The sequence below is a fragment of the Ctenopharyngodon idella genome, chromosome 15 (assembly GCF_019924925.1).
Source record: "Ctenopharyngodon idella isolate HZGC_01 chromosome 15, HZGC01, whole genome shotgun sequence".
NCBI lineage: Eukaryota > Metazoa > Chordata > Actinopteri > Cypriniformes > Xenocyprididae > Ctenopharyngodon > Ctenopharyngodon idella.
In genome coordinates this window covers 28,134,556-28,162,435 of record NC_067234.1, presented here as the reverse complement: position 1 = coordinate 28,162,435, position 27,880 = coordinate 28,134,556, and the positions used below count along the sequence as shown (strand labels likewise).

Sequence of the window (27,880 nt, the reverse complement as noted above, 5' to 3'; positions counted from 1 at the left end):
ATTACTACATGACTGCAGCTATTGATGAAATCAAACAGAGAGGGCTTCATTTTATAGTGTTAAACAGCTTTACTTGTAGTCTACTTTAACCTTAACAGAGCCAAGGAATAAAGACTCTAAAATATACAGAAGATCTGCCATACCTCAACATTCATGAATAGTAGCGCAGATAATGTATGTCATGTCTCCGTTCTCACCTCAGACCAGTTAGAAGTCCCATTACTAGAGATCACTAGGAAAGAACAAAATAAGGCAACGTATAGAGCAAAATAAAACAATGTGGAGATGACAAAGATTTATTCATTTATTCTCTGGGGTGGTGTAAAGAGAACACGTTTCAGCCAGTAAGGGAGGTGATGAGGCTGATGACAGCTTCCTGTGGAGTTCTGTGGGTGGCCTACAAGCTTCCAAATGACTGCTGCAGTACCTCGACTACAGACACATTTAGGCACAGAAAACAACAAAGTACCTCATTTGTGACTTTAAAACATCTTATCTACAATGCAACCCGTACTATGGTGTTTTGTGATCATCCTTTGGTCAACGAGGGCCCCATTTCATCTATAAAAGGCCCTCAGTCCCTCAACATTTGTTCTGTATTTCAGGGCACTTGGTCAATGTATGAACTGGAACAGTAGGAGACTGATGTGACCTTTAGTTAATGGACCAACAGGGAATAGAGGAAAAAGGAGGAAAGATTTCTTATTTTCAAACAGCTCATTTTAGTTTATTGTTTTGGGGAAGCCGATGTCTCCATTGGATGATTGTATTGAGTTTGTGTGAACACTCTCTTTATGCGCCTATGGAAAAATCTCAGGCAAACAGATTCCTTCAGTCTGACAAGAACTATAGCCAGTCTGACTGCTCTAAATGTGGCAAAAACATCAAAAAATGATCAGTACAAAGAGCTGCTCAGCAGAAATAGCTCACTTTTAGGAAGGGACATCATTTGTCAATATAAGAGGGAAGGAGAAACAGGCGCATGATAATAAGGCTTCCAATCCTTCTTTCTTTTTCCGACAACCATGCTGCATAGTGTGCTAGTCTTACCTCTACATGCAATCACTTTTACTAGTTTTTCATTTTCCAGGGGTCGATGCCTTTCAGCTTGTATATTCATCATGTTAAAGTTCTGGTCCGTTTCTGTCTCTCACGCTCCAGTTCCATAGGAGGAGTTATGTGGTTGTAAGTCAATTTAGACAAGTGGACTGTTGGCTGCGAGTGCAGGCTTGCCAGATATTCCTAATGGGAACCTGCTCTAAACTTTGAAACACATCAGTAAAGGCATAAAGAATTAGCACCTCGAAAGAGAAGGGTTACACATATCATGAACTGCAATGCAACTATTTTATTGTTGGACTCTTATTTTCCAACACTCCCTGCAGAGTAATATGTCATTGTTAAGAGAGTTTAGAAATATCTAAAAAATAGAAGCTTTAGAGGACAGACCTCTAGTGTTTCACACACATTTTTAATATTCCGTATATGAATAATTTATTAATTCACAAAGTACACAGCATGATGAGAAACCCTCTTACTAAAAGGATCATCAAATTAAAACCCTCTTCCGATTAATAATATACAGGAACAACACAACGCCATGTTGATGCTTCACAGCATCACTCTTTTCTCAAGCCAGCGTGTTATAATATGCCCTTTTAAATCTATTCCTGTTAGTAATTTGGTCTCCAGTCCCAGTTCAGATCTGAACAGCGCATTGTTTGTAGTACAGAAACAAAAAAGGCTCTTAGAGCTAAACCCCTTCTGATGCTAATTACAAATAAGGTCCATGCTGGCCACAATCAATCCTGTTTCCAGACTAGGCCAGGTGGGCTTCTGCTTTGTGTCCCCAATGGTCCACCTCTCATTGAGCCTTTTCTCAAGGCTTTGCCACCTCTTTGCAGAACACCCCCTAAAAGTAGTCGTTAGCTCCCCTGTTTGTCAGTGAAATGCATACAGCAGCAGAAGAATGGTGCAGATGCCAATGACTCCTCCCAGAATTAATGAGTCCCGCCTCTTCCTCAAGTTGATCCGCTGTATTAGGTTATTAATGGCAGGGAAACGGTCTAAAGTAGAGGTCAGTTAAGGAAATACAGGGATACAGCAGATTGCCTTTCCTCAAAAACCAACAGCAAGTATTTAACAAGAAAATTAGTTCACATTTTTGTAAGATAACATGGCCTTTTCCTATATAAATGTGATGTATGTTGTAGAGGAGAGCTCTTCAAATAAAATATTATAGAAATCTACAGATTTATAGGAAACCTACTGTACATCCTGCATACTATGGATGCACAGATTCTACCGATAACAATACCGATAAGTAGTGTTGTAATACTCGAGAGCGGTCTGGGTCTTGTCTCGTCTGGACCGCATTTGTAAAACTTCCTGCTTCAAATGCACTCAATAACTAATTTGATTTCTTTTGTTACTGTTGTGCCAGGTTAGAATTTAACGGGGAATTGGGTAAAATTTTTTACTAAAATTAAAATGCCCAAAAAAATTCAAGATATGTTTGCAAAAAAGTACTTGTACGAGATCTGTTTTTTTTATATTATAACTCATGATATATAAGGAATATCACAAGAGAGCTGTTTTCACGAATAGGAGCACGACTGCAAACGTGATATTGGTTTTATACAAACGACAATAAACAAGAAGTTTGTTTCCAAACAACACACAGCAGTTTTTTGTTACTGAATGAATCAGCTGCTTTGAACGAATCAGTTGAATAAATGATTCCGTGACTCGCTCATTAAGTGATCTGCCACCAGCTACTGGCAGTTTTAGTTTCATATTTAAAAGTATCATATTACTTTTTCATCATATTTCTATATTCAAAATTTTTTTTTTAAAACATTAATCTCAATATTTATGCAGCTGTAATTGTATCAATTCAGATGCAACTTGTGTGCCAGCTCTGCAATGCAAAGATGAAGTTTGTTGTTAGCGATTTCATTTGATTGGTAACAGCTCTATACTGTATGTCTTATTATTCTAATTGTATTGATTGATTAAATATAAGGCATTTCTCAGGGAGTAAATGTGGATCCTTCAGATGAATTTGAGAAGTGCTGGTCTTGGTCTTGTCTTGGTCTAAACAGACACTGTTCTTGGTCTTGACTTGGTCTTGGTTGAGGTGGTCTTGACTACAACAGTACCGATAGGCCAATAATTAAAAAAAAAAGAAAAAAAGTCTATATTAAAGTTATGTCCTATTTGGTCTAAAATAAATCAATAACTAAAATCTAACTACTAAAATCGATCACTTTTTGTTAATTTGTACACAAAAAAGTAAATGAATAAGTAAATAAAAATAAATGTATATAAATATATAAACCTTTTCATAGAATTAAAGGCACAATAAATAATAAAGAGATAAAAAAAAATCATTTTAAAAAACAAATGAATTTAAATATCACAACAATGTACAGTATGAAAATGGATATTGATTTTAAGATTTGCAACAGATTACATTCGACAGTGTTAATAAATGATTTGTGTTTTTGAAGATTAACGTCGGGAATGTTATATGAAGAAAAAAAGGTAAATCTAAATGTAAAAACTGGGGACATGAAAATGCACAATTACATACCGGTAAATCAGTAATGGATCTAGTACCTATATATCATGCAATCCTAATGCATATATGCACACAAGCATTTTTTTTTGGAAATCAAGGATACTGGCCAGGGTGTTGACCCTGCTCTGTATAGACTTCAAAAAACCTCGCTGGGAGGTCATGTTCTCCTTGGTTGCCATGGCAATGCTGTGGGGAAAGAAAAAAACAGAAGAGTGGGTTTTATTGGCACTGGCCCGTCACAGCTCATATGCAATGAAAGTGGTCAAAAAGTGCTCCGATCAGTGCGTCAAGGGCGTAGCAGCTGTCAGGACTGCAGACACAGGAGAAAGTCCTTCAAAGACGGCAAACATCTTTTTCACTAGGTTTGATTTCAGACAGGAAAGCAGGAAAGCATTAATCTAAAGCTCCAGAGACATTAGCCACACACAGCTAGAAACTAAAAGTATGCAGAAAAGTGACCAACCATTACATATCCATTTCCCTTGACACTGCAAAAAGTGAACACCTCATATTATGGACAAATCAGAGTTTTTCCTACAACAGCCATCATTTGTCCTGGCTTAAAGGCATAGTTCATCCAAAAATAAAAATTGTGTCATTATTTACTCACACTCATGTTATTCTAAAAGTATTTATGACTTGTGAATCACAAAAGAAAACGAATGTACCGTTTGTTTTGAAAAAATTGGACACAATATGGAAAAGCACCATAAAATGATCTACAGTCAAACCAAAATTTATTCAGACACCTTGCACATTTTCATTCATTAATACAGTTTAAATCACTATAGTTTAAAAAAAAAAAAAAATGGTAATAAAATATGACAAGATCTCAGAGTTAAACTTAATTAATCTTAATTATGTCAGATAACACTTAAGCAAAACATGGTCAGGTCAAAGTGACTAAATAATTTTTGGTTCCAAATTTTTATCAATTTTACTGGTAGTCCACTGTATGAAGAATTTTTGGGTATAGTATGTCACAATTTACTATTTTGCTATCCTCACTTACATAAATGAAGTATAGTGTCCTGCACCCACTAGTAAAAATATATTAAAAATTTTTTTTGATTTGACTGTATGTATGTGTGTGTGTGTGTGTGTGTGTGTGTGTGTGTGTGTGTGTGTATATATATATATACAAAAAAAATTATGAAATCACCACACTTAGAGGATATTCACCCAGCTTTTTTACTTTATAGCAAATAAACAAATCACAGATATGACACAAAAAAAGTTTTGTTCAATAGCTTCATGAAACATACCTCAAACAAATTCACTTATATTTCTTTTCATCTTTTTCCAGATCAAGTAGAGGGGAAAAAAAAAAGTATAGAATTACTCAATATTTAGGAAAAAATCATCTTCTGAATCAAAAGAATCATCTTTTGATTTCCAATTCTAAAACGAATACCGAGACAAGCCTAAAAATGTTGTTCACAGTCAGCGGTGTCTAAAATTTGGTGGAAGTATAGGGTTAGGCTTAGGGTTAGGGGATGGTTATAAAAGGAAAACATACGGGCAGATGAAGGAAGATGTCATAGCGTTAGGATAAAAAAAAAACCTCAAAGCAATATGCCTTGAAAAACATTCCCAACAAAAACAATGGGCGGAAACAGGAGTCAATGTTTGTAACTCCTGGCTGAATGAAATGGCATTTACATATAGAAAAGCCAAACGAAAACCAGCACTAAAACCGAAACAGAAAAAAACAAGGTTACAGTGGGCTAAAGAGAAGCAATCATGAAGTGTGGGTGATTAAATGAAAGTGATATTCAGTGATGAATGCTGGAACTTTTGTATGGTGCCATTCTAATGAAGCACATAAAGATGACTGCCTAAAGAAAACATGTCAGGCAAAGGACCAGGGGAGATGACAATCCTCACCTCAACAGACAATGCACAGGTGTTCGTTAAAATTTTGGACGCTTTTCTCATTCCATCGATAGAAAAGAGGTTTAATGATGGAGTCATTTCTCAGGATAATGCATCTTGGCACAGAGCAAAGAGTGTTAAAGCTTTTCTTCAGAAAAGGCATTTCAACTCAATGACATGGCCAGGAACCAGTCCAGATCTCAATCCAAATGAAAATTTATAGTGGAAATTTAAAAACAAACAAACTGGTCCATGGCAAGGCTCCATCCTGCAACCACTATTCGAAAAAAGTTGGAACCAGCTTTTTGGGGAATATTGTTTTTCATTAGTAAATGCCTCCATGAATTTCACGCCTCAAAGAATTCAGGCTGTCATAAAAGCAACAAAGTACTAATTATGGTTTTTTGTTGATGATTACAGAATTTTCCCTCAACATTGAGTGATTCCATACTTTTTTCCTCTACTTGATCTGGAAAAAGACATGCCATTAATTAAAAAAAAATAATAATAAAATAATGTGATTTTGTTTTAGGTATGTTTCATGAAGCCTGAATGTTAAGCTATTGAACAAAACCTTTTTTTGTGTGTGTCTCATATCTGTGATTTGATTATTTGCTATAAAGTAAAAAGGCTATGTGAATATTCTCAAAGTGTGGTGATTTTTGACAGGGGATGTATATTAGTCTTGTGCCTTTTTAAGCTAGACATAGAAATGAAGTGTGAATGCACAGGACTGCTTTGTAAATGCCTGAAAAAAAACAAACAAAAAAAACCAAGTACATTCTTTATCCTTTTTAAGCTTGAAAAGTAAAATGTAATCATTATCAAGTAAATTAAAAACAACTGGAAAGTCAAAGGGACTTTGAATATTGTTGTGGACAATGGAGGTGGAGGGAGGGGGACTTGAAGTCAAGAAGATCGAGAACCACTCATCTAATGCATTTTAATTAAGCACTGTTGCATGCTATAATAAGACTGCAGGGTAGGTCCAGTCCCACTACTTATTTGTTTTGTTCAGCTGAGTCTTGCTTTCTTGTTCCTAGTGGAGAAGATTAAATTGCTATATGACAATACAGCTCACTCCGACTATAGCTCAGCAGATTTATGAGTGCAAACTAAAGCCGGGCACCCATTAAACTCTTGTCTGCCCTACTCTGCAGAACAAAAGCCATCAGATATAGTCCAAAACAAGTGTTCAAGCAGACCCTATACCTTGATCCTAATGAACAGGAGATCTTATCTATCATATCCACATAAAACAGGTGTCGTCTAAAATGTGTTTGAGGCAAAACCTGTGAAATTTGGTCTAGACACCACAATTTTTAAGCAGTGTGCCATGCAGTGACGATTAGTTGCCAGTAGCCAAACCCCACTCACACAAAAAGCACATTTAACATGACAGTGCACCCTGAAGGCCACAAGGTCTCTAGTGTTTTGTACTCCCAGGAGCACTCAGTCACGAACAAGTAGTTATTTTGTTATAGCCAGAGTTTTGCTGTGATACCTCTAGACAGGCCCTTTACCATCTGTTAGTTCTGTTCTTAACCTACATTCCTGAGCATCTGCACACCATGAGATGATGAACACATGGACTTAATCCATCTCCTAAACTTCATATTTATGTGTGTATTGTAAGTTATGCATTTGTTTAAATACACTACCTGCAAGGGTGTATATATGTCTCGCTTGTGATAGATGGAAGACTTTTGGCTTATTTTAATTCTTTCTTTGTCTTGTTTTAAATCATTAAAAAGAGAAACATGAACGCCTACACTCTTTAGAGATCAGAGTTATGATGAAACATTAAACAATGAGCCCTCATCTTGGTGGCTCCAGGCTGTGGGTGCTACAAAGGGAAGATAATAATTACAAGTAGCTGATATAGCATAATTTTTTTGCTTGAACAAGACTGGGGTGGGATAAAAAGAGCTGCATAGACCAAGAGCCGTAATTAAGTACCAGTGCCGGCTGCCAGCTGTGGGGATCCCAAAGGTGCGCAGTGAAAGTGTAGGCTACTCTTATGCCCAGCACAGATCTGCAGTGAGGGAAAGACGGTAGTGCCCAATAGCACGAGATTCACTACTAACGCACCTCAGGAACAAGGCACAGCTGGGAGATTCATGCACATGAATCTCTTTTCTGTTAGTTTCCCTTAAGGGATAGTTAACCTAAATATGATTCTGTCATCAATTACACACTCTCATATTGCTCCAAACCTGTATGACTGACTTTCTTCTGCAGGAAACAAAAAAAGATATTTTGAAAATGTCTGTGTTTTTTGTCCAAATAACAGAAGTCAATGGGGTCCAGTTTTGTGTTTAACCCTGGGGTCCAAGGTTATTTTCATTAACTAAAACCATTAAAATGATTTTTGTTAACTGAAATGAAATAAAATAGAAATGTTAGATGAAAATCTTAAACTAAATGAAAATTAGAAATGATTTCTTGGCAAGTAACTGAAATAAGTCGAAGTTAAAGCACTAAAATTACTAACTGGAAATAAAAATAATAACAATAATGATAAAACAATAAATAAATAATAATAAAAAATAAAACAAATAAAAAATAGATTAAAATGAACTTTGAAAATATATATTATATATATATATATATATATATATATATTATAAACAATACTAAAATAACACTGTTTTGAATTTCATTGTATGGACAAAAACAGTCATTCTTCAAAATTCCACAGAAGAAACAAAGGTTTGGAACGACGTGAGGGTGACTAAATGATGAACATTTTCACTTTTGGGTGAACTTTAAGAGTCTGAATCCACTTTCAGTTCTGATCTAGCCGTATCAACTCAATGCAAAAGCAATGGGTCAGTGGTTTGTATCCCTCTATCGACTGAGATCTTCCTCTCTGAGTTAATGACCCTTGGCAGGCTATTATTTCAGAGAGACCAGATATTTTAGTAAAATGAATAAAAATAGAAACTGAAGAAGTGTCTGAACTGTTTTTATGAGGTTAGTCTTACCTTATTGTGTCATCAATAAGTCGATCTGAGCTGCAAGGAGACAAAAAGAAAGGAAAAAAGACATTTAGACAATGATAACCAGGTGAATTACTGGAGCCCTCTCTCATCTTTGAGAGTCAGGGTAAAAGAATCAAATCAGTGGCAAACATGCAATGAATGCTGATCAATACTTCACGAACACCAGAAGTATTTTCTTCAACAAATATGACGATAAAGAATTTAATAAACATTACAATAAACAACTATCTTAATGGACAACTTATCAGTATTGTCCATTGTCTACATACATACACTACAAGGCTAAAAATATGTGGAAAGATCACATCCATATGTCTTAGTTGAACATTTATTTTCAAAACCATGTGTATTTATAGAATTTTACGCATCTGTTAATAATACGCATAGTTCAAAATTAGCTATTCATTCCAAATAGTAAAACAAATAGATGTATAGATTGTCACTGCAATTATTGCTCCGAAAAGACAATTCTCTAGTGTGTGAATGAAATTATCTTTCAGGAACAATTCTTCAATCTTGCATTACTATCCATACTGGAATGTCTCATACCCCCACCACAGCCATTTTTCTCCCCGAAAAGGAGCTGTAGGCCTGCAGGGTGGGAATGAAATTCTATGCTTGCTCAAAATCACATCTTCCGTCAATTTAGATGACAAAGTCTGAGGGCCAGCGAGACCTCAGGGGACAGAAAGTCCTCAATTCCCAGATAAATGGTTTTCAGTGTGACAGAGAGCTCCAATTTTGATTACACAAGCAAAAATGAGACTACAAGTTCTCCCTTTGATGCCTGTGAACTCTCTCTCTGCCTGCATGGTTTGAGAAATCTGGTATACACAAACAGCAGCTGGGAGAATAGAGACTAATGGTCCACATGTTGTTTAGCCCCACTACTGAAGAACAGGGCTCTTTCTTCACAGACACATGAACATGTATCATGGTTCCTGCTTTTAAATGCTTTGAAGAAAAGAAAGGTGCAGCAAAACTGATGTGAGAAGCTCCATTCTGTCAAACGGCTGTCTTCTTAAGAGCTTATGGCTTTGCCTTTGATTGATCAAAAAGCCAAAACACTGCATCGGTGAAGATAAAGTATGTGAGTTCTCAGCTAGACTAATGATTATAAATTGTCTCAGTGGGTACTAATGATGCTGATTTTGCACAGTTTAGATTGCAATTAGAAGGGCAAATATTTAGCATCCTGTGGGATTTGACCAAACAGGTTCCTTTATTCATGATCTGAATTTCATCCTGATAAATAATTAATAAGGTCTCCTGAAGACTCATTAATCTGCATCATCTGCATCAGACATATATCCATTTGGCTGCCTACAAAGAAAATTGCATTAAATAGAAATAAATCAGTTGAAACTGAAGATTAAAGATAGGGAGAGGACAATGCAGAGTCTGAAATTCTCAACAAAAACTTCTAGCAAATGTAGTCTGTCCCCCCATTAAGCCTCATCCATTTTGAACTCAACAGCAGGGCTATTAGTTCAATTACATTAGCTAGTATCACACATGACTGCCAGCCTGAAAATTACAGTGATACAATTTAGTTCTGTAAAGCTTTCAACAGAGCACATCTAGACTTGGTTTGCTGGTACACACATCTGGACTGGGGAGTATTTTATTATGCACATAAAATTGCAATTGTCTAAAAGCTGAAATGGAAGTTTTGAAGATGTACACTACTACCATTCAAAAGTTTGTGGTCGGTAAGACATTTTAATGTTTAGTCTCTTATACTCACCCAAACTTGGTGTGTACTATTTTAAAAACAAAGTTAAAATGATTCACTATTTAGCTCAGAAATCACATACTGAACAGTGTTGTTTTGCAATGAAGCTGAACCCACAAGCTTTACCCCCCACCAGAGAAATACACAAGAGATGTGTAAAAGGCTCTATTCCACAGGGCCCAATAACCAACCCCAACAGACATACATGTGTAAAAGTGTGCCATACCCAACAGCCCCCTTGAGGCTCGTGCTTCAAGAAGTGCTCATTGCAAACAATGTACTCAGCATTTTATTTACCAATTAGGATTGATACTGATAATGTTTCAGAGAAAAGAAGAAAAGCAAAACAAATTAGCTAAGTCACTAAATCATTGTCCCCATGGTGAAAGCATGAACTCAAATATGAACGAATCTGACCTCCAGATATGACCATGTTTGAGAAAAGCACCCGTTTACAATAAAACTAAATGTGAGTGCATTAGATTCCACAACATAATTCGACCAAAAATATTGCTATAAAGGGGGGAAAAAAACAAAATAAAATTGCACATTTTAATGATTTAAACCATTCAAGCACAGGAAGTCGCGACAGAGATCTCAGTTCGGCACTTGCACGCTGTTTTCTGTGCTGTGCACACATTCAAAGCACTCGCACAAAAAGCTGCCTCTCATATAGTGCGCAAATACTGAATTAAATTCTCTTTCGCATTTTTTTTGCGCTTGGACGGGCAAAAACTACATTTTCAACATATCCTCGTAAACAATCGATTATGATGATTTAATTGAATGTAAACAGTAAGAAAACACGTGTAACAGTATACTGGATCCGTGCATTCCTGTGCGTTCACACCGCCGCCATCGAGAGCTGCGCGGCGCGTCTTGGACGGTGAGAGCGTCGAGGAGAGTTGAAGTCAGGTCAACTTTATGGTAATGAGCTATGACGCGGTTCAGCGGCAACCAATCAGAATGTAGAGGTCCTCGCTTGAGAGGATTCCAATTGGTTGCCAGTTCAGCTACTGCCACCTGCTGGTATGGAAAGGCATTTCATCTTACGCAGGCGCAGAACGGACGTGCTACTTGGCCGTCGGCTGTTGAGCGTCGGTTTGGTGTGTCAGGGCAACTTTGGACCCAGACGCTGCCGACCTGAGCCAACCCCTAGTCTGCTTTCGTCGCCACTAGTTCATTGGCGTCGGCTTGGTGTGTTCCTACCTTTAAAGTGACAGCAGCCTAATAAACCTGCTGCCGTCTGTGTCATTAATGTTAATCAAACAACAAAAGAAAAAGAAAATTACTCACTGATCTTGACTGAATAACTTTTGTAACGTTAATAAGCATTAATCTATATTTTATTTATAAAAAGAAAACTATGCAGTGTTACTTTAATTTGATTTTAATTTCTGTACCTGAACTTTCAGTTGTATTTATTTGTGCTATTGCTAATTTGTTTATTTGTTCTTATTTTATTATTGACTGTTTACTTGTCTTTAATGTTTGAAATTTACATTAGTTAGTCTAGTTGTTTTTACTGAGGTAATTTTGTTAAAACCATAGGCAAAAATTATTTGTGCAAGTGTTCTGAAGGCTGCTCATCTTTGTTAATAGTATTCATCTACAACACTGTTTTGAAAAAAAAAAATAGAATAAATATGTTAGATATCTAAATGTTTGACTTCATTTTTTTATCTTATTGGAATCAAAACTGGGAATCGATAAGCAGATGTGGATTCGCTAAAATTCAAACGATACCGAAACCTACCAACAAATATTTTAACTTAATTTCTCCTTTGCCTGAGCTGACATCTAATTGTCCTGGAAAAATGCTAACCTTTAACCTAAAATTAAAAGTAATTCTAAATTAATCTCTGAATCTACTCAGCATTAATCTATGCAAACACATGCAGCACACCACTGGTACTGTACTGGCACATAGCCTTTCAGGGTAAGCAATTTTCTGAGCAGCTTAATGGGTTCAGGCATCATATTGATGTATTTAAATTTGTGTTGGAAATGTGCATAAATAACACAGCCTAAGCTTTAACGCCGACTACAGTTAGGACCTACAATTCATGAACAAAAAAAATTAACCAAAACTTTAACCAATTTACTGGTCACCGAAATATTGCATACCAACGGAACAAATAAGGAAACATATAAAGAGAACATTTAGCATATCACAATGATTGTAAAAGCTTTTTATTTTGGCCATTAAGAACATGTCAAGACACTAAATTCACGAGGCTGCCATGTCTAGCAAATATCTGAATGTGAAAAATAGTCTTACTTTAAAAAAAAAAAGAAGCACAAATGTTGTACTGTTCATTTCTGTGAAGCAGTTTAAACTGTTAGTTTCATGAATGAATGGATTCAAAATTCTGGTTTATGATTAATTTGTGTTCAAGGAACTCTACACATATATTTAATAATAATAGTAAAATATATGCAAATAAATATGGTTGGTTGAAATTAAAGGGATAGTTTACCCAAAAATGAAAATTCTGTCATCATTTATTCACCCTGAAGTTGTTCCAAACCTGTGAACTATCCCTTTAAGTTTAAACTGATTCACTAAATGCATGTTATTTAACCTCAACTCTAAACTAGCAGCACACCTGTATGGAGCCATGGATAGCTGACAGAGTTCATGGGGTGACTGTGTTGGTTTTACCCTTCTGTCACCGGGCTTGTGATATAAAATGCGCATTGCTGCATGTGGGGAGGGGTGTCAAGGTCCAATTCTTGCTGTGTTTTTATAGGCTGAGACAAGCTTGAGCTGAAGGATTTACTGTAGTTCTTTATTGGCTCCAAGGCAGATAGGAAAGATGTTAAAGTCTGGTGCAATGTATGAGACACAAAAGCTCCACTGGTAGGGAAAACAATCCCAAAGGCACTGTTTTGGTTGATCACAGGTAGACGAGGGAGACACATACCCGTTTACACCTGGCATTTTAATCCATCTTTTTTGTCCACTTTCAACCACTTCTGTCCTTATTTCTTCGAGGGGAGGGTCTATGGGCTTTTTCAGATCTTTCGATCAAAATAATTTACATATGAACGCGCCCGGAGATAACGGAAAAACATACGGAGAGCATCAGCTTTCATTTCTGCTCTGACAGCTGCAAGACAATGCCGAATTCATTCTTTATTAGTAGCAAGACATCACCAATACTATTGATCTGAATTATTTTTTTTAAAACCCCTAATCACTCCATCCCCAAATTTTGACACATGTGTGCGTTTTTAAAAAGTTTTGTATTTTTCAAATGTGAAACACCACTCACATTTCCTTCTGTTCTTTATCTGTGTCCATTTTGCACAATTTAAAATAATCATTAATTTCATCAAAACTAAAAAATAAATGAAAATGTGAATTGGACCAAAAACTGTTTATCAAAACAAATTATTCTTAGTATTATTAATTTAAAATTATAATTATAATACATCAATTATAAAATATAGAATGATGTTAAATGAAAATTATTACAAATGTTTTCAACATTAATAATCATAAGAAATGGTTCTTGAGCACCAAATTAGCATATTAGAATAATTTCTGAAGGATCATGTGACACTGAAGACTAGAGTAAAATTCAGCTTTTCCCATCACAGGAATAAGTTCCATCTTAAAATATATAAAACAGAAAAGTTATTTTAAATTGAAATCCTTTCACAATATTACTGTTTTTATCATATATTTAATCAAATAAATGCAGCCTTGCTGAGTAAAAGAGAGTTCTTTAAAAAACATTCAATTGATCCCAGACTTTTAAATGGTAGTGAATGTACAATTTATATTTCTCTACAAAATGAATTTCAAGCATTTAAGAATGAGATCAGCATAAATCAAAGGCTTTTGAAGATCATGAGAAGAAAACATTTCTAGTGTGTCCAAGCTTTTGACTGGTAGTGCACATCCTTTGAATGCACAGCTTGTGATTACAGGACAGACGGTAGGGTGATGAACTCCTAGATCCAGAACGGATACCCCATGGCCCACTTGCTTGAACCTGACAGCTGCCTGCCATGGAGTCCATTTTAAGGCATGGAAGGAGGTGGGAAGTCCCGCCCTCTAAAGACCTGCTCTAAAAACCTGGAGCTAGGCACTGCACATTTAACTTGGCTTTAAAATTTGGAACGGTACTTTAATGAGTCCTCGTAATCAGTCATGAAGCCAGCCTCTCTCTTTTTCCCAGAAACTGAGAGACAGAGTAATCTTGCTGGCTCATCAGAAAAGCCGCCTCATTGTTATTGGTCGACCTATGCAAGGAAAGATTTATACCCCAGCTCCACAGAGCTGACAAGAGGAGAGTGAGAAAGACATGTGAGCCCCAGGCTTGAGAGCTCCATCTGCTGGATCCTTCAGTCACGGAACTACAGGTGGAGAGGTTACTTTGGTATAGATAACGTGTTAATATAATAATAATGAGCTAGAAGAGAGAAAACATCAGTCAGTAAAATTTTAGCCAAATAGTTCATGTTAGCATATCTGGTTTGGTCGTACCTATCCAATAATGTTAGCATGACATTTGAGTTTTCCAGCACCACAGAGAACTAGGAAGTAAACTCTGTGGGCTCGATAATGGAACTACAAATGCCTTTGGCACAAGTTTCTCGTTTATTGCTGGGCTTTGTTCTCAGCATCCATTAACACCATGATGAGTGTTTTAAACTTATTAAGACTCAAGGTCATCTGCTCTTTGCTAAACTACTTTTATCATTTGTACTTGGATCTGTTTTATTGTTTTTGTTGAGAGAGTCATCATATTGAGAGAGTGAGAGAGTAAGAGAGTCTCTCCTCTAGATGAGCTAATGGACTGTAGCTGTACGGGCACAACTCAAATGCATTTCCAATGCAATAAATAAATGGACATCTTGGAAACCCTACAATGCTCTGATCCCAAGTGTCCACCTCAAGAACAATAACAATTTCCTACAATATGATAACAGCTATAAAAATGGAATCAAGGGAGTCCAAGGGATAATGTAATTGTATTTAAAAGTCTTAAGAAGTCAGCAGAGAACAGATCAGCAACCAATGGGGCGTACAGAAGGGTAAATGCTTGCACACAAGCCAAAACAAATAGAGAGGAACATTATGATAAGAATTTTAGGTTACACTGTAATGTCATTGAAACAAGGACACCTTACTTCTAGTATATTTTAAATGTTAGGGCTGGGTTAAAAATTGATTTCTCAATTTTAATCGATTCTCTTTTTTATGAACTGATATCGATTCTTAAATCCCAAGAATCCATCTTTTAGTCTATCCTGTTTTCAGTAGATGAATCAATAAAACTTTGCAGCCTGCCTCCCATCCAATAAATCGCAATAAGCTTTGTGCTTTGTTACTTCTGATATGAAACAAAGTCTCAGCTTTCAAATTCTTTCAATTTTATTATGAAATTCAAACAAATACCATTTTGGCGCCTTAGATCGCTGTAGTGCCTCAGATCAAGCGAGGCGGCAGCGCAGAGTGCACGTGAACTGATCGTCTCTTCTGCTTTACTACTAGTTACAGCCCCCCAAAAAGATAAATGATCATCAGACGGTATGTTGAAAGATACAATCTTTTCAACCGTAGAAAGACGTAAATAAAACAGCTTATAAAAAATGTCACGTAACATCACATTTACCTCAGAAATTCATTCAATGCCCATAAAATCAATCATCATTGAGCATTTTGATAAATATAGCCTATTTTTAACTAACCTGTTCTTCATGTATTTAATGCACAGTGGGTACGGAAAGTATTCAGACCCACTTAAATTTTTCACTCTTTGTTATATTGCAGCCATTTGCTAAAATCATTTAAGTTCTTTTTTTTTCCTCATTAATGTACACACAGCATCCCCATATTGACAGAAAAACACAGAATTGTTGACATTTTTACAGAATTATTTAAAAAAAAAAAAACTGAAATATCACATGGTCCTAAGTATTCAGACCCTTTGCTGTGACACTCATATATTTAACTCAGGTGCTGTCCATTTCTTCTGATCATCATTGAGATGGTTCTACACCTTCATTTGAGTCCAGCTGTGTTTGATTATACTGATTGGACTTGATTAGGAAAGTCACACACCTGTCTATATAAGACCTTACAGCTCACAGTGCATGTCAGAGCAAATGAGAATCATGAGGTCAAAGGAACTGCCTGAAGAGCTCAGAGACAGAATTGTGGCAAGGCACAGATCTGGCCAAGGTTACAAAAAAATTCTGCTGCACTTAAGGTTCCTAAGAGCACAGTGGCCTCCATAATCCTTAAATGGAAGATGTTTGGGACGACCAGAACCCTTCCTAGAGCTGGCCTGTCCGGCCAAACTGAGCTATCGGGGGAGAAGAGCCTTGGTGAGAGAGGTAAAGAAGAACCCAAAGATCACTGTGGCTGAGCTCCAGAGATGCAGTCGGGAGATGAGAGAAAGTTGTAGAAAGTCAACCATCACTGCAGCCCTCCACCAGTCGGGGCTTTATGGCAGAGTGGTCCGACGGAAGCCTCTCCTCAGTGCAAGACACATGAAAGCCTGCATGGAGAACTCCCAAGATGGTGAGAAATAAGATTCTCTAGTCTGATGAGACCAAGATAGAACTTTTTGGCCTTAACTCTAAGCGGTATGTGTGGAGAAAACCAGGCACTGCTCATCACCTGTCCAATACAGTCCCAACAGTGAAGCATGGTGGTGGCAGCATCATGCTGTGGGGGTGTTTTCAGCTGCAGGGACAGGACGACTGGTTGCAATCGAGGGAAAGATGAATGTGGTCAAGTACAGGGACATCCTGGACGAAAACCTTCTCCAGAGTGCTCAGGACCTCAGACTGGGCCGAAGGTTTACCTTCCAACAAGACAATGACCCTAAGCACACAGCTAAAATAACGAAGGAGTGGCTTCACAACAACTCTGTGACTGTTCTTGAATGGCCCAGCCAGAGCCCTGACTTAAACCCAATTGAGCATCTCTGGAGAGACCTAAAAATGGCTGTCCACCAACATTTACCATCCAACCTGACAGAACTGGAGAGGATCTGCAAGGAGGAATGGCAGAGGATCCCCAAATTCAGGTGTGAAAAACTTGTTGCATCTTTCCCAAAAAGACTCATGGCTGTATTAGATCAAAAGGGTGCTTCTACTAAATACTGAGCAAAGGGTCTGAATACTTAGGACCATGTGATATTTCAGTTTTTCTTTTTTAATAAATCTGCAAAAATGTCAACAATTCTATGTTTTTCTGTCAATATGGGGTGCTGTGTGTACATTAATGAGGAAAAAAATGAACTTAAATGATTTTAGCAAATGGCTGCAATATAACAAAGAGTAAAAAAATACTTGAATACTTTCTGAATACTTTCCGTACCCACTGTATGTTTGAATAAATCCATCATGTTTTCATGACAGCCACCATTTAAATGTTTATATTTAAAAGTAGAAACATAATTATGTCATTAAAATGTTATTATTATAATGTTATTATAAAACATTTAAATTACACATAAGGAAGTTAAGTAGCCAACAAATAAGTTAATTTTAACCTTTAATATTATAGTGATTACCAACTGGGGTTCCCTGTAGTTTACAGCATTAGTTAAAAGATTTTTTCTTGAGGAAATTTGCCATGTACTGTACCTCATAGGCCCCAATTAATCGATATTGAATCAAAATCTAATCGCAAGCTTGTGAATCGAATTGTGAAGTTTGTGTAAACACCCAGCCCTATTACACGTTTTAATAGTATTAAATGCTTTTATAATGTATTAAATGTTTTAATAATACGTACTGTTTTAATAGTATTAATTATAGTATAAATACTAGGGCGATTAATCTTGTTTACCATGTCCATTTTGCCACCATTGTCCATTTTCCAGCAAGGTAAACCATCAGATTGAAGTGTGGTTTTCACAAAACTGTATTTTTCAGCTTTTTTTCAAGGTAAATTTAGGTGTCTTTCCAAATAAGGACACTTGCAGACTCCAAAAGGACACCAAATAACCAAATTATATGATTCCATATAATTCATACATTTATGTACACCAAAGCACCTATAAAAAAATCATAGCAAAAAAAACCATTTCAGAATTCACAGCGTATAGTATGTGCAACAGCAAAGAGCTTGTTTACATTTTAGACAAGTCAAGTTGCGATACTGAACAGAACCACATGGAGATGCCAAAAAACCTAAATCATCCGCCTTGATCTGCATACTAAAATACACAGCAACATACACAAGACAAATCCAAACATTATCCTGAATGTGTGTGAAAACAATGTGAATGTACTGAAATGTGTCTGTGCGATCAGTGCATCGAGAGCACTCATACATGATTTGTTTGCGCATCAATATAACGGACTCACGCATGCTTAATGTACGACTCTTGTGCATCACCTCAATCGTCTTTACTTTGATTGCATTCCTCATCCATCAAAACGTTCATAGCGAGACGCTGGTTTGCTTTATCCAGCCGAGAAAAATAGTTTCCATATCATCTGGCCATACAGCGGTGGGATGTTTCGACGTTCTGTTCAGACAGGAACAGCGCAATGTGGGAGGGCTCGCACACTTCAGATACAATGACAGAATATGACAGAGAGTTTGTGTTTTAAAGCAAGAATGAATAATTCTCTCTGCCATCTCTGATACAATCAACGTGGACTTTTAAAATGATCTAACTGCATGACGTAAATTACGTTAATGATGCAATTTCACATGCTTCAGTAATTTTTCTGCATTAAATACGTTAAATTATTTTAACGCATTAAGGATTTTGAATTAACCACATGCGTTAACGCGTTAACGTTGACAGCCCTAATAAAGACCTATAAATAGACACAGTGATTACCAATATAAAATAAAAACGGCACTTCATGTCAAAAAGTTTGCCAAGCTACATGCAAATTAAATTCTGAATATGACTTTCAAAGACTCGTTAACCTGCTGGCTGCATCTGATATGAGTGGACATGGGCCAAAACTCACACAGGCATGACTGCAGAGTCCTTCTGTCTCCACTCACACATACACACAGAGCTGTGAATGAAAATCAAGCCTCCCTGATTTCCTTGTGCCCGTGTCCCAAGAAAGAAGTGCTCAGCACTTTAGATTTAGTGCTATGCAAGGGGAGCAAGAGCGACGTGACAAACTTAAAATATTTAAAGTTACAGTTATGGAAATCACAGAACCAGTACACATTACAGCGTATGCTTCATTTGTATATTTCTATTAAGTCAAACTAAAATAAACAATTTTTACATCTGTAAGATGTTCTAACGCACACTCAATGCATTGTGTGAAGTTACATACTGTATAGAAAATAAAAACTGGTTAGTCTACCAATCTCCTTTATTTATGAATGAAAAAGAAGGCTGTTAAGATAATCTTGGATCAACTTGGACAGGCTTCAATAAAGTCTGTGTATTTTCAAGCCAGCTGTGAAAGAGAAGCTGACCTGTGTAATTGCTATAAGTCTGTTTTGGACATAAACAGCATTAATACATTCAGACATTTCCAGTAAAATTCTAATGGATCCAGAGCTGCTTGCTCTTCATCATCTGATGCATTTCAGGCAGTGTTCCCATCATACACAGCATATCAGAACAAAAGTACTGCCATGCTTCCTGTAGGAATATTCTTAATATAATCTGATAAAATGTATCCTTTGCTAGAACTTTACAATTGACCTTACAACAGATAAATGACTGACAGCCCAAACAGCCAATCAAACTGCTAAGCATGAAAAGTTGTGGCTGTGGTTGAGTAACCACTGTTGTAAGGTCAATTGTGTGAGCATCACAATTGAAGCAGCATGAGAACCATCTTTTATCTTCAGGTCATATTTTTTTTAATCTACTTTAAAATCAGCAGATTGACACTATATGACACAGGGTAATAAATGAATTTATGTCCAATAAAGTAGTGAAAAAACAAAACAAAAACATTTCAATAAATGTAAAAAAGCTCTTTAGAACAGCCTCAGTTCCTGTATCAAGTTGTCATTGTTTTATTGCTCGCTTTGTTCTCATCGCATCTTCCCTTATTTGACTGAGTAATTGTCTGGGATGTTTTTCCACAGTCTCCCTCCCTGTTTTCTCTGAGTGCTCAATGTAATCTATGAGTCAGACTGTCATAGCTGTTAATGTCTTTAAATGCTCTTTACACTGGAATGGGCTCAAGCAATAACATAAGAGATTACTTCCTCTCTGAGAGCAGAGAAGCATGTGAAAGGAGGATGACGAGACAACCATAGCCCAAGTGATACATGCGCAGCTCTTGTTACCTGTTTTACAGCTTATGGATATACAATACATCAACAATACTTATGGTATGATCCGATACTCTGGATCATATTTGATCATAGATAAATGTTAGACATAGTCAACAAAGGTCCTATAAAAGAAAAGAAAACAACAGAGCAGTGCAAATGCTAGAAGACTATGCCCTGTGTTTGCCCCTTAACAGACTCTGGTGTGAGGCACTGAGCTGAGAGAAGGAAGGGCACACTGATGCTGAGAAACAAAGTGGGCATGTGGCCAGGACTGCAGGGAGAGAAGGAGGCACACATACACACTCAGCATTCAGCCAGCTTACAGTCTCAACTCTGCCAATTACCACTCTGCACATGAGGAGCAGGCAAATGGAGAGACTCTCTGCAAGTGAATCAGGACCTGGCTCCATAGGGCAAAACAGTAACCGCCCACTTTTTTAGCTGCTTTGGTTCCAGAAGTATAATTTATTTTCTCTACAAGAAGATTTAAAAAAATTCTTCAATAAGTAGTTCATGAGTCATGAACCACAGCAACCAACTCGATTTTTAATTTGAAGTAAAAAAAAAAAAAAAAAAAAGTATATGAAAATAAGGAAAAAGGTGCACAACTCTGTATAAACACCTTTTATGAGGGGAAAACTACAATCCCATGAAGGTTTGTGAATAATGTAATCAACTAAAAAAATAAACTTATATTCACTGGTAAATTAATGATTGTATAAAAACAATATAGTTTACATTTCTATATAATGTAAAATATACATATTCTATATAATATTCATATATAAACTACCGATCAAAAGTTTGGGTTACGACTTTTGAATGAAGACTTTAATGAAGTCTTTTATGTCTGCCAAGGCTGCATTCAAAATTACAGTAAAACATCAATATTGTGAAATATTATTACAATTTAATATATTTTAAAACGTAATTAATTTCTGTGATGGAAAAGCTGAATTTTCAACAGTCATTATTCCAGTCTTCAGTGTCACATGATTCTTCAGAAATCAGTCTAATATCCTGATTTGATGCTCAAGAAACATTTCTTATTTTCAATGTTGAAAACAGCTGTGCTCCTTAATATTTTACAGAAACTGTGATACTTTTATTTTCAAGGATTTTTTGATGAGTTTAAAAGTGTAATTGAGTCTATCACCCATCATTCGCGAAGCTTCATGGGATTTATCTATTAAATAGCTTTTAAAAATGAAGCATCAGATCAATAATCTCAGAGCTCATGTTGGGTCTGTCTTAAAAAAAAACATTCTCTTTGGAGAAAATGAATGGGACTTTTACTCTTTTTTTGGGACCCTATTCTGGTTCATAACATTTATTTTTTCCAAATCAAACTATTCTTAACTTGTCAAATCAAACCTTGTCCAGAAACATCAATTTGCATTCACTTTAAAAGAAAATTAAATTGGAATAGTCCTTTATAAGAAAGTGTGTTTAATCCCAGAAGCTTTCCTAAGGCAATAATCAATCCACATGAGTCTTTAAGCATGTGTAATATTAATCTCTGTCACTGGTCTCTTTTACTTACCTCTAGCAAGCTGATACATTGAATCTTTGCTATGAAACAAATGACCCAGAGCAAATGTTCTGTCAAGTTTTTTACCGCAGCCCATCGATTCATTTTTATGTTTTAAAACCAGTGCAAATTTTATACCCATCCTTTGTTATACCAAATTACCCCATGCCTACACAAGCAGCCAGGGCAGTCACTTACGATCACTCCACAAATTTAAGTCATCAATTTGAGAGAGACCACCAGCCTTGCTGAGTTACTGATGAATGAAAGCGTGTCTGTTACTTCCTTCATTCTTCAGGCAAAGTGGCTCTGACACTGTGAGTAGGTGCTACGCTTTGAGTGTCTTATTCTTTCCCTTTCACTAAAAAAACTGCAATTAGATTTTTTCTCCCAAATCTTGCAGACCATGTGTGATTTTTTTTCTTTCTAACATGCAAGCGTAACATTGCATTTATACACCACTAAACGCCAAAATTTAAATTACTTCCTATAAGATAAATCAGGTAGACAAAAGAAAAAAAAAAAATCACTGCACCTTCTTATCATTCAAAAAAAAGAAAGGGGGGAAAAGTAAAATGATAATGTTTTTCTTCACACAAAAATGGTGCAACCATTTAGTAAAATTCAGAGTACTTTATCAAGTAGGCAGCAGAGGAGGAAGTCTCTTACTTTCTCAGGTGCTCGTGTTCTTTCAGGAAGAGCTCTGTCCGCCTGTTATTCACCCCCGAGCCACTCTTATATGTCCTGAAACGAGAAAAGAAAATTAATTAGCAATCAAAAAGAAACATGCAATTACTCAGGCGGCTCATTGTATGAACATTATCTTGCAGAAAGCCTGCCATTTTGGATGATGTGGGGGTTGGGTTAATATTGAGGGTTTTTCTTCATCCTGTGCCATGCACAAGCTCTCTCTCACAGAGAGCATTTAGTGTTAATAATGAATGAACACAGTGCCGGGAAAAACAGCCCTTTCCCAAGAGTTCATCAAAGAAAATGAAAGACAAAAACATCCCCTCTTCTTGTGCAACACCAGCTAAGCTATTTTAACAGACAAACACTGGTCTGACAGCACAAATTAAAACAAATCTCCATCTCAGATGGGAGAGTTTATGAGGCTGGGAAAGGGTTGTTGAAATGGCAGCCTGAACGATGACCTCAGACGAACTAAACTCCACCCTCTGGTGGGTTTTTCTCTGCACCTATTGTAAACAGACTGATGTAGAAAGGATATTAATCCAGTTTCTATGGGATTACACCTGCCCGCTGGTCAAATCAACTGCCAGTCCACACCAATCAAAGTGACAGGGCGCTGACAGCCAACTTAATCATTCCTACAAGGCTTTAAAGGGCAGTGCACTAAATCACACAGGGGGCTTTGTCATTTCTGCCTGCTGACATTTCTATAGCGCTGTGCTGCTGATCGATGGGGGGTTCGGAAACAGGAGAAGCACAGCACGCACAACACGCACTGCACAAACTCAAGGAGTGAGGCTTCGGCAGCCCGGCTGAAACTAGAACCTTCACAGCCTGGACCGCAGAAAGTAACTCGGTACGAGGTTGCAAAAAGACTGCTCTAAATTGGCTGATAAATACAGCAGTGCATTACTAAAAGTGCATTATCGCCCTCTGGGGGTAAATACACACATTACAACTTATGATGTACACATGAATTATTATTTCCACTTTCTACTATTCTGTGTATACAGACTAAGTAACCAAATTTTTAACACTGATTGTGCCTGTATGATAAGCAAATACTAAACAATAGTGGGTTTAAGATAATGCAATCTATCAACAAGACATACACTACAGTTCAAAATTTTGGGGTGAGTAAGATTTTATTAATTTTTTTTATTCAGCAAGGACAAATTAAACTGATCTGAAGTGACAGTAAAGACATTTATAATGTTATAAAAGATTTATTTTTCAAATAAATGCTATACTTTCTATTCATCAAAGAATCTTGAAAAAATGTAACCCGGTTTCCACAAAAATATTAAGCAGTACAACTGTTTTCAGCATTGAAAATAATAAGAAATATATTTTGAGCGCCAAATCTGAATATTATAAAGATTTCTGAAGGATTATCGAACATTGAAGACTAATGGCTGCTAAAAATACAGCTTTACCATCAATGTTTTGATATAAAAAAAAAATTAAAAAAAAGTCTTTGTAAGCACAATTTTTTTTTTCAAAAATATTTTTAAAAGATCTTACAAACCTCAAATTTTGAATTTAATTTTTAACTTTCATCTTCAACCTTAATGTCATGAAGCAACGAGAATACTTTTTGTGCGCAAAAACAAAAAAATAAAGAATTTATTCAACAATTTATTCTCTACCCTGTCAGTCTCCTGCGCAGTTGACGCAGTGAACGCAGTGCAGCACTTCCAGGTTCTATACCAGAACACCGACTCAGTATTGGCTGACGCTGTTCATGTGACAACAAATGCGTGTGATGCTGACACAGGAGCCGACATTCGGACGTAAACACGAAAGCACTGCACTGTGTTCACTACGTCAACTGCGTAGGAGACTGACAGGGTAGAGAAGAATTTGTTGAATAAAGTCATTATTTGTGTTTTGTTTTTTTGCGCACAAAAAGTATTCTCGTCGCTTCATAATATTAAGGTTGAACCACTGTAGTCACACTGGCTATTTTAACGATGTCTTTACTACTTTCTGGACCTCGAATGTAGTAATTATGTTGCTTTCTATAGGGGATTAAAAAAAAAACTCTCGGATTTCATCAAAAAGACCTTAATTTGTGTTCCGAAGATGAACGAAGGTCTTGCGGGTTTGGAACGACATGAGGGTGAGTAATTAATGACAGAGATTTCATTTGTGAGTGAACTAACCCTTTAAAAATACAGTGCTGCAAGAGATGGATTGAGCTCAAATCCAACTCTGACAGTCAGTTTATTTCGACTGAAAAAATAAGTTCAATAGCAATTGCAAGGAGCAGTATGGACTTTTTCCCATCATATATGGTACCAAATAACTATTTCAAGGCACACGAATTAAATAAGCAACCCATAGAGGTGCCAGAGCATTGCAGCTCAGATCAATAACTCATTATCCAGCCCTGCAGTCATGATCTCAGGGTTACAACCAGAACCACGTCAAATCTGTGTCTGAAGAACTCCACAGAAAGCTTGCATAGTCTTTGCATATTTTTTTATTAAATATACTAAAATGAAAGTGTAATATTCCCATATCAGTTTAACATTTTTAAACCCATTCAGCGGAATTCCACAAATTTTCCTACAAAATCAGCACAGAGCACTCTCAGAAAATGAGAGAAAAATCTATAGATTTCATGAGGGCACGGATTCAACTTATTTTAACTATAAAGATCAGTCAAAAAGTTTATGGAGAATTTAATTTCATATATAAGGCTATATAATACAAATTAATTACGTATTAGATGGGGTTGGTCTTCAAAACCTTTTTAGTTTTAAAAGGAAAATTAAGAGAAAACTCACTCAATGTCTTTTCTCACAGATCCCAAAAGATCCTCTCTCTCCCTGATTGCCATGAAGTTTGATTTGGTTTTATGAAATTCATGTGTGTAGTCCTAGAAAAGGAAAACAGAGATAAGGATTATAAATAACAAGCTAAGCCAGCTATGTACAGGAACTGCCCTTTTATCTTGAGAATACATATACAGTAAATCCACTACCGTTCAAAAGTGTGGGGTCGGTAAGATTTTTAAAATTTTTTTGAAAGAAGTCTCTTATGCTCATCAAGGCTGCATTTATTTGATCAAAAATACAGTAAAAACAGTAATAATGTCAAATTATTGTCATATCATAATTATCATAATAATAATATATACATAATAATAATTGTAATATTATCATAATTATTTGATGGCAAAGCTGAATTTTCAGCACCATTACTCCAGTCTTCAGTGTCACATGATCCTTCAGAAATCATTCTGATATGCTGATTTGCTGCTTAAGAAACATTTATGATTATTATCATTGTTGACAGTTGTGGTGCTATAATATTTTTGCTGTAATACATTCTTTTCAGGATTCTTTGATGAAGAAATTAAAAAAAAAAAAAAAAACAGCATTTATTTGAGATGGAAATCTTTTGTAACATTCTACAAAAGTACTTCCACTTTTGATCAATTTAATGCATCCTTGATGAATAAAATAATTAATTTCTTTAAAATAATAAATAAATGAATAACTTACTGACCCAAAACTTTTAAACAATAGTGTACATACATGTATAATAACAGTTGGACAGGCAGCTGTTTGTGGACAATAATATCACTAGTAAACCACTAAGATTGTTTCATGAAAACAGAGATTATAAACGAGAAGAAACTTGCCTGTAGGATGTCTCTGTGCCTCTGAAGAGTGTGCATTAGAGCAGCGTTCAGAGACGTTACTCCAGGTGTGCTCGTATACTCGGCCATCTTGTCATTCACCCCTGTCAGCTTTAAAATGCAAGAAAGAATAAGAATAGATGTTATCATTAATATTTGTTATCATGAAGTGGTATTGAAGTGGCACCCTGCCCTCTTGACATCAGGATCAACTGAAAAATACTTATCGTTAATCAGTAGTTTAATAAACATGAAGATCAAGATGGGAGATTGTGTACTGCAATACTGCACCTAATATTGGCACATGGCATTACATAGTTCTTACTTTCGCAAGTAGTTGCTCAATCTCCACTGACATGGTCTCAAACATTCTGTCCTGAGTGGAGTTACAGAGCAGAGGTGTTGTATCCGAACTACTGGAAACAGAGAGAAAAGAACCGTGTTGTTGTCACCACCATTTTCACAATGATATCTAGAAAACTTCACAAATCTGTGAATGAGCTACTATGGTGACGTCCCACCTGTCTCCTCTACGACCGTCCCGAGAGCTGCTGTAACTGGTGCACAGCTTGCTGAAAGACACCAGCTTCAGGTCCAGTTCGTTCTCCAGCTGCCTTGCCTGCTTCCGCAGGTCTGTCAATGTGCAAAATCATAAAGATTACGTTATCAGCATTCAGTAAATGATGTCAGTGAAAATATACACTCATATAATGTAAAACTATAAAATGACAACACACATCAATCAATATGCACTTGCAGTTAGTTAGTGGCACTTTATGTTTACATTAGATGAAATGATATTAGAAAAAGTAATAGAATTGCACAAGACTTTTCACTGAGAACTTCAGTTGGTAGTTATTAATAAAAAAAACACTCTATGAATCCTTTACAGATGACATTTATTGTCATTAGTGTCTACAGTGTCTGACTGCTGTCATGTGTTTTAGGCATCACAGGCGCGTACGAACATTCAAAACGCGAATATGAAGCCCAAAAGTGCTGTCTAGGAAGGAAGCTTACTAGATTTTAAAACACAGCCCATGAGTTTATTCTATTTTGGTGTAAAAGCTCGTTTCAGTTTCATATACAAACAGTTGTGTAACTTTTCTGACAGATTACATATGTTCGTGGTACATTAAGTACAGAAAGTCTGTATAAAGGCATCAGACAAATGTTTAGATTTAGAGGAGTGAAAGACATCTCGCTGTATTCCTCAAGGTTTCTGGCTAATCGAAAGCATTGACGTTTCTGCGGACTAGCGAGCTAATGCTAACGGCGATAGTTAATGTGGTAATCTGGCTGCGCTTCCATGAAAACGTTACCAAAGACTCTTCAGAACTAGGAATTGGCGTGAGTTGTCACAAAGCGCAATAAAGCTTTTGGTCAAGTGGAATTTGTATCGCTTTGCCACCTCACCTTCCCAATAGTTGCTATTTCCTCCTGCCATCTTTGTTGTTCAACGTCATCCGCGGTGGTGCTGGCAGAGGCGGAGACTAGAGCAAGAGCACTTCACCACACTCTGCGCTGCGCTCCGTCTTCACAGCGCCACCACGTGGTTTGCTG

The 27,880-nt window shown here is 36.5% G+C and overlaps 1 protein-coding gene across 4 annotated transcripts; it reads right to left on the bottom strand.

The window, feature by feature from the left end:
• Nucleotides 1–280: 280 nt before the first annotated feature.
• On the bottom strand, nt 281–27,880 carry gosr1 (golgi SNAP receptor complex member 1). Of its 4 annotated transcripts, none has more exons than XM_051862441.1 (9): nt 27,734–27,880; nt 26,839–26,950; nt 26,643–26,733; nt 26,321–26,428; nt 25,461–25,552; nt 22,645–22,719; nt 8,446–8,475; nt 3,687–3,769; nt 281–2,066 (listed from the first exon to the last, which is right to left on the bottom strand). In XM_051862441.1, exons 1-9 carry the CDS (start codon nt 27,762–27,764, stop codon nt 1,942–1,944), a joined length of 747 nt encoding a protein of 248 aa, XP_051718401.1. In that variant the 5' UTR covers nt 27,765–27,880; the 3' UTR covers nt 281–1,941. The 4 variants fall into 4 exon arrangements, with proteins under 4 accessions (XP_051718401.1, XP_051718402.1, XP_051718404.1 ...); XM_051862442.1 differs by having other exon boundaries at nt 26,643–26,730; nt 27,734–27,798; XM_051862444.1 differs by having other exon boundaries at nt 26,643–26,730; nt 27,640–27,740.

Excerpts from the sequence above, each read along its gene's own strand:
- gosr1 (XM_051862441.1), bottom strand. The coding sequence starts at position 27,764 with ATGGCAGGAGGAAATAGCAACTATTGGGAAG. Across the intron at positions 26,951-27,733 it reads AAATAGCAACTATTGGGAAG|ACCTGCGGAAGCAGGCAAGG; the intron begins GTGAGGTGGCAA and ends GCACATTGACAG. Across the intron at positions 2,067-3,686 it reads CAGGGTCAACACCCTGGCCA|ACCGTTTCCCTGCCATTAAT; the intron begins GTATCCTTGATT and ends CCTCTACTTTAG.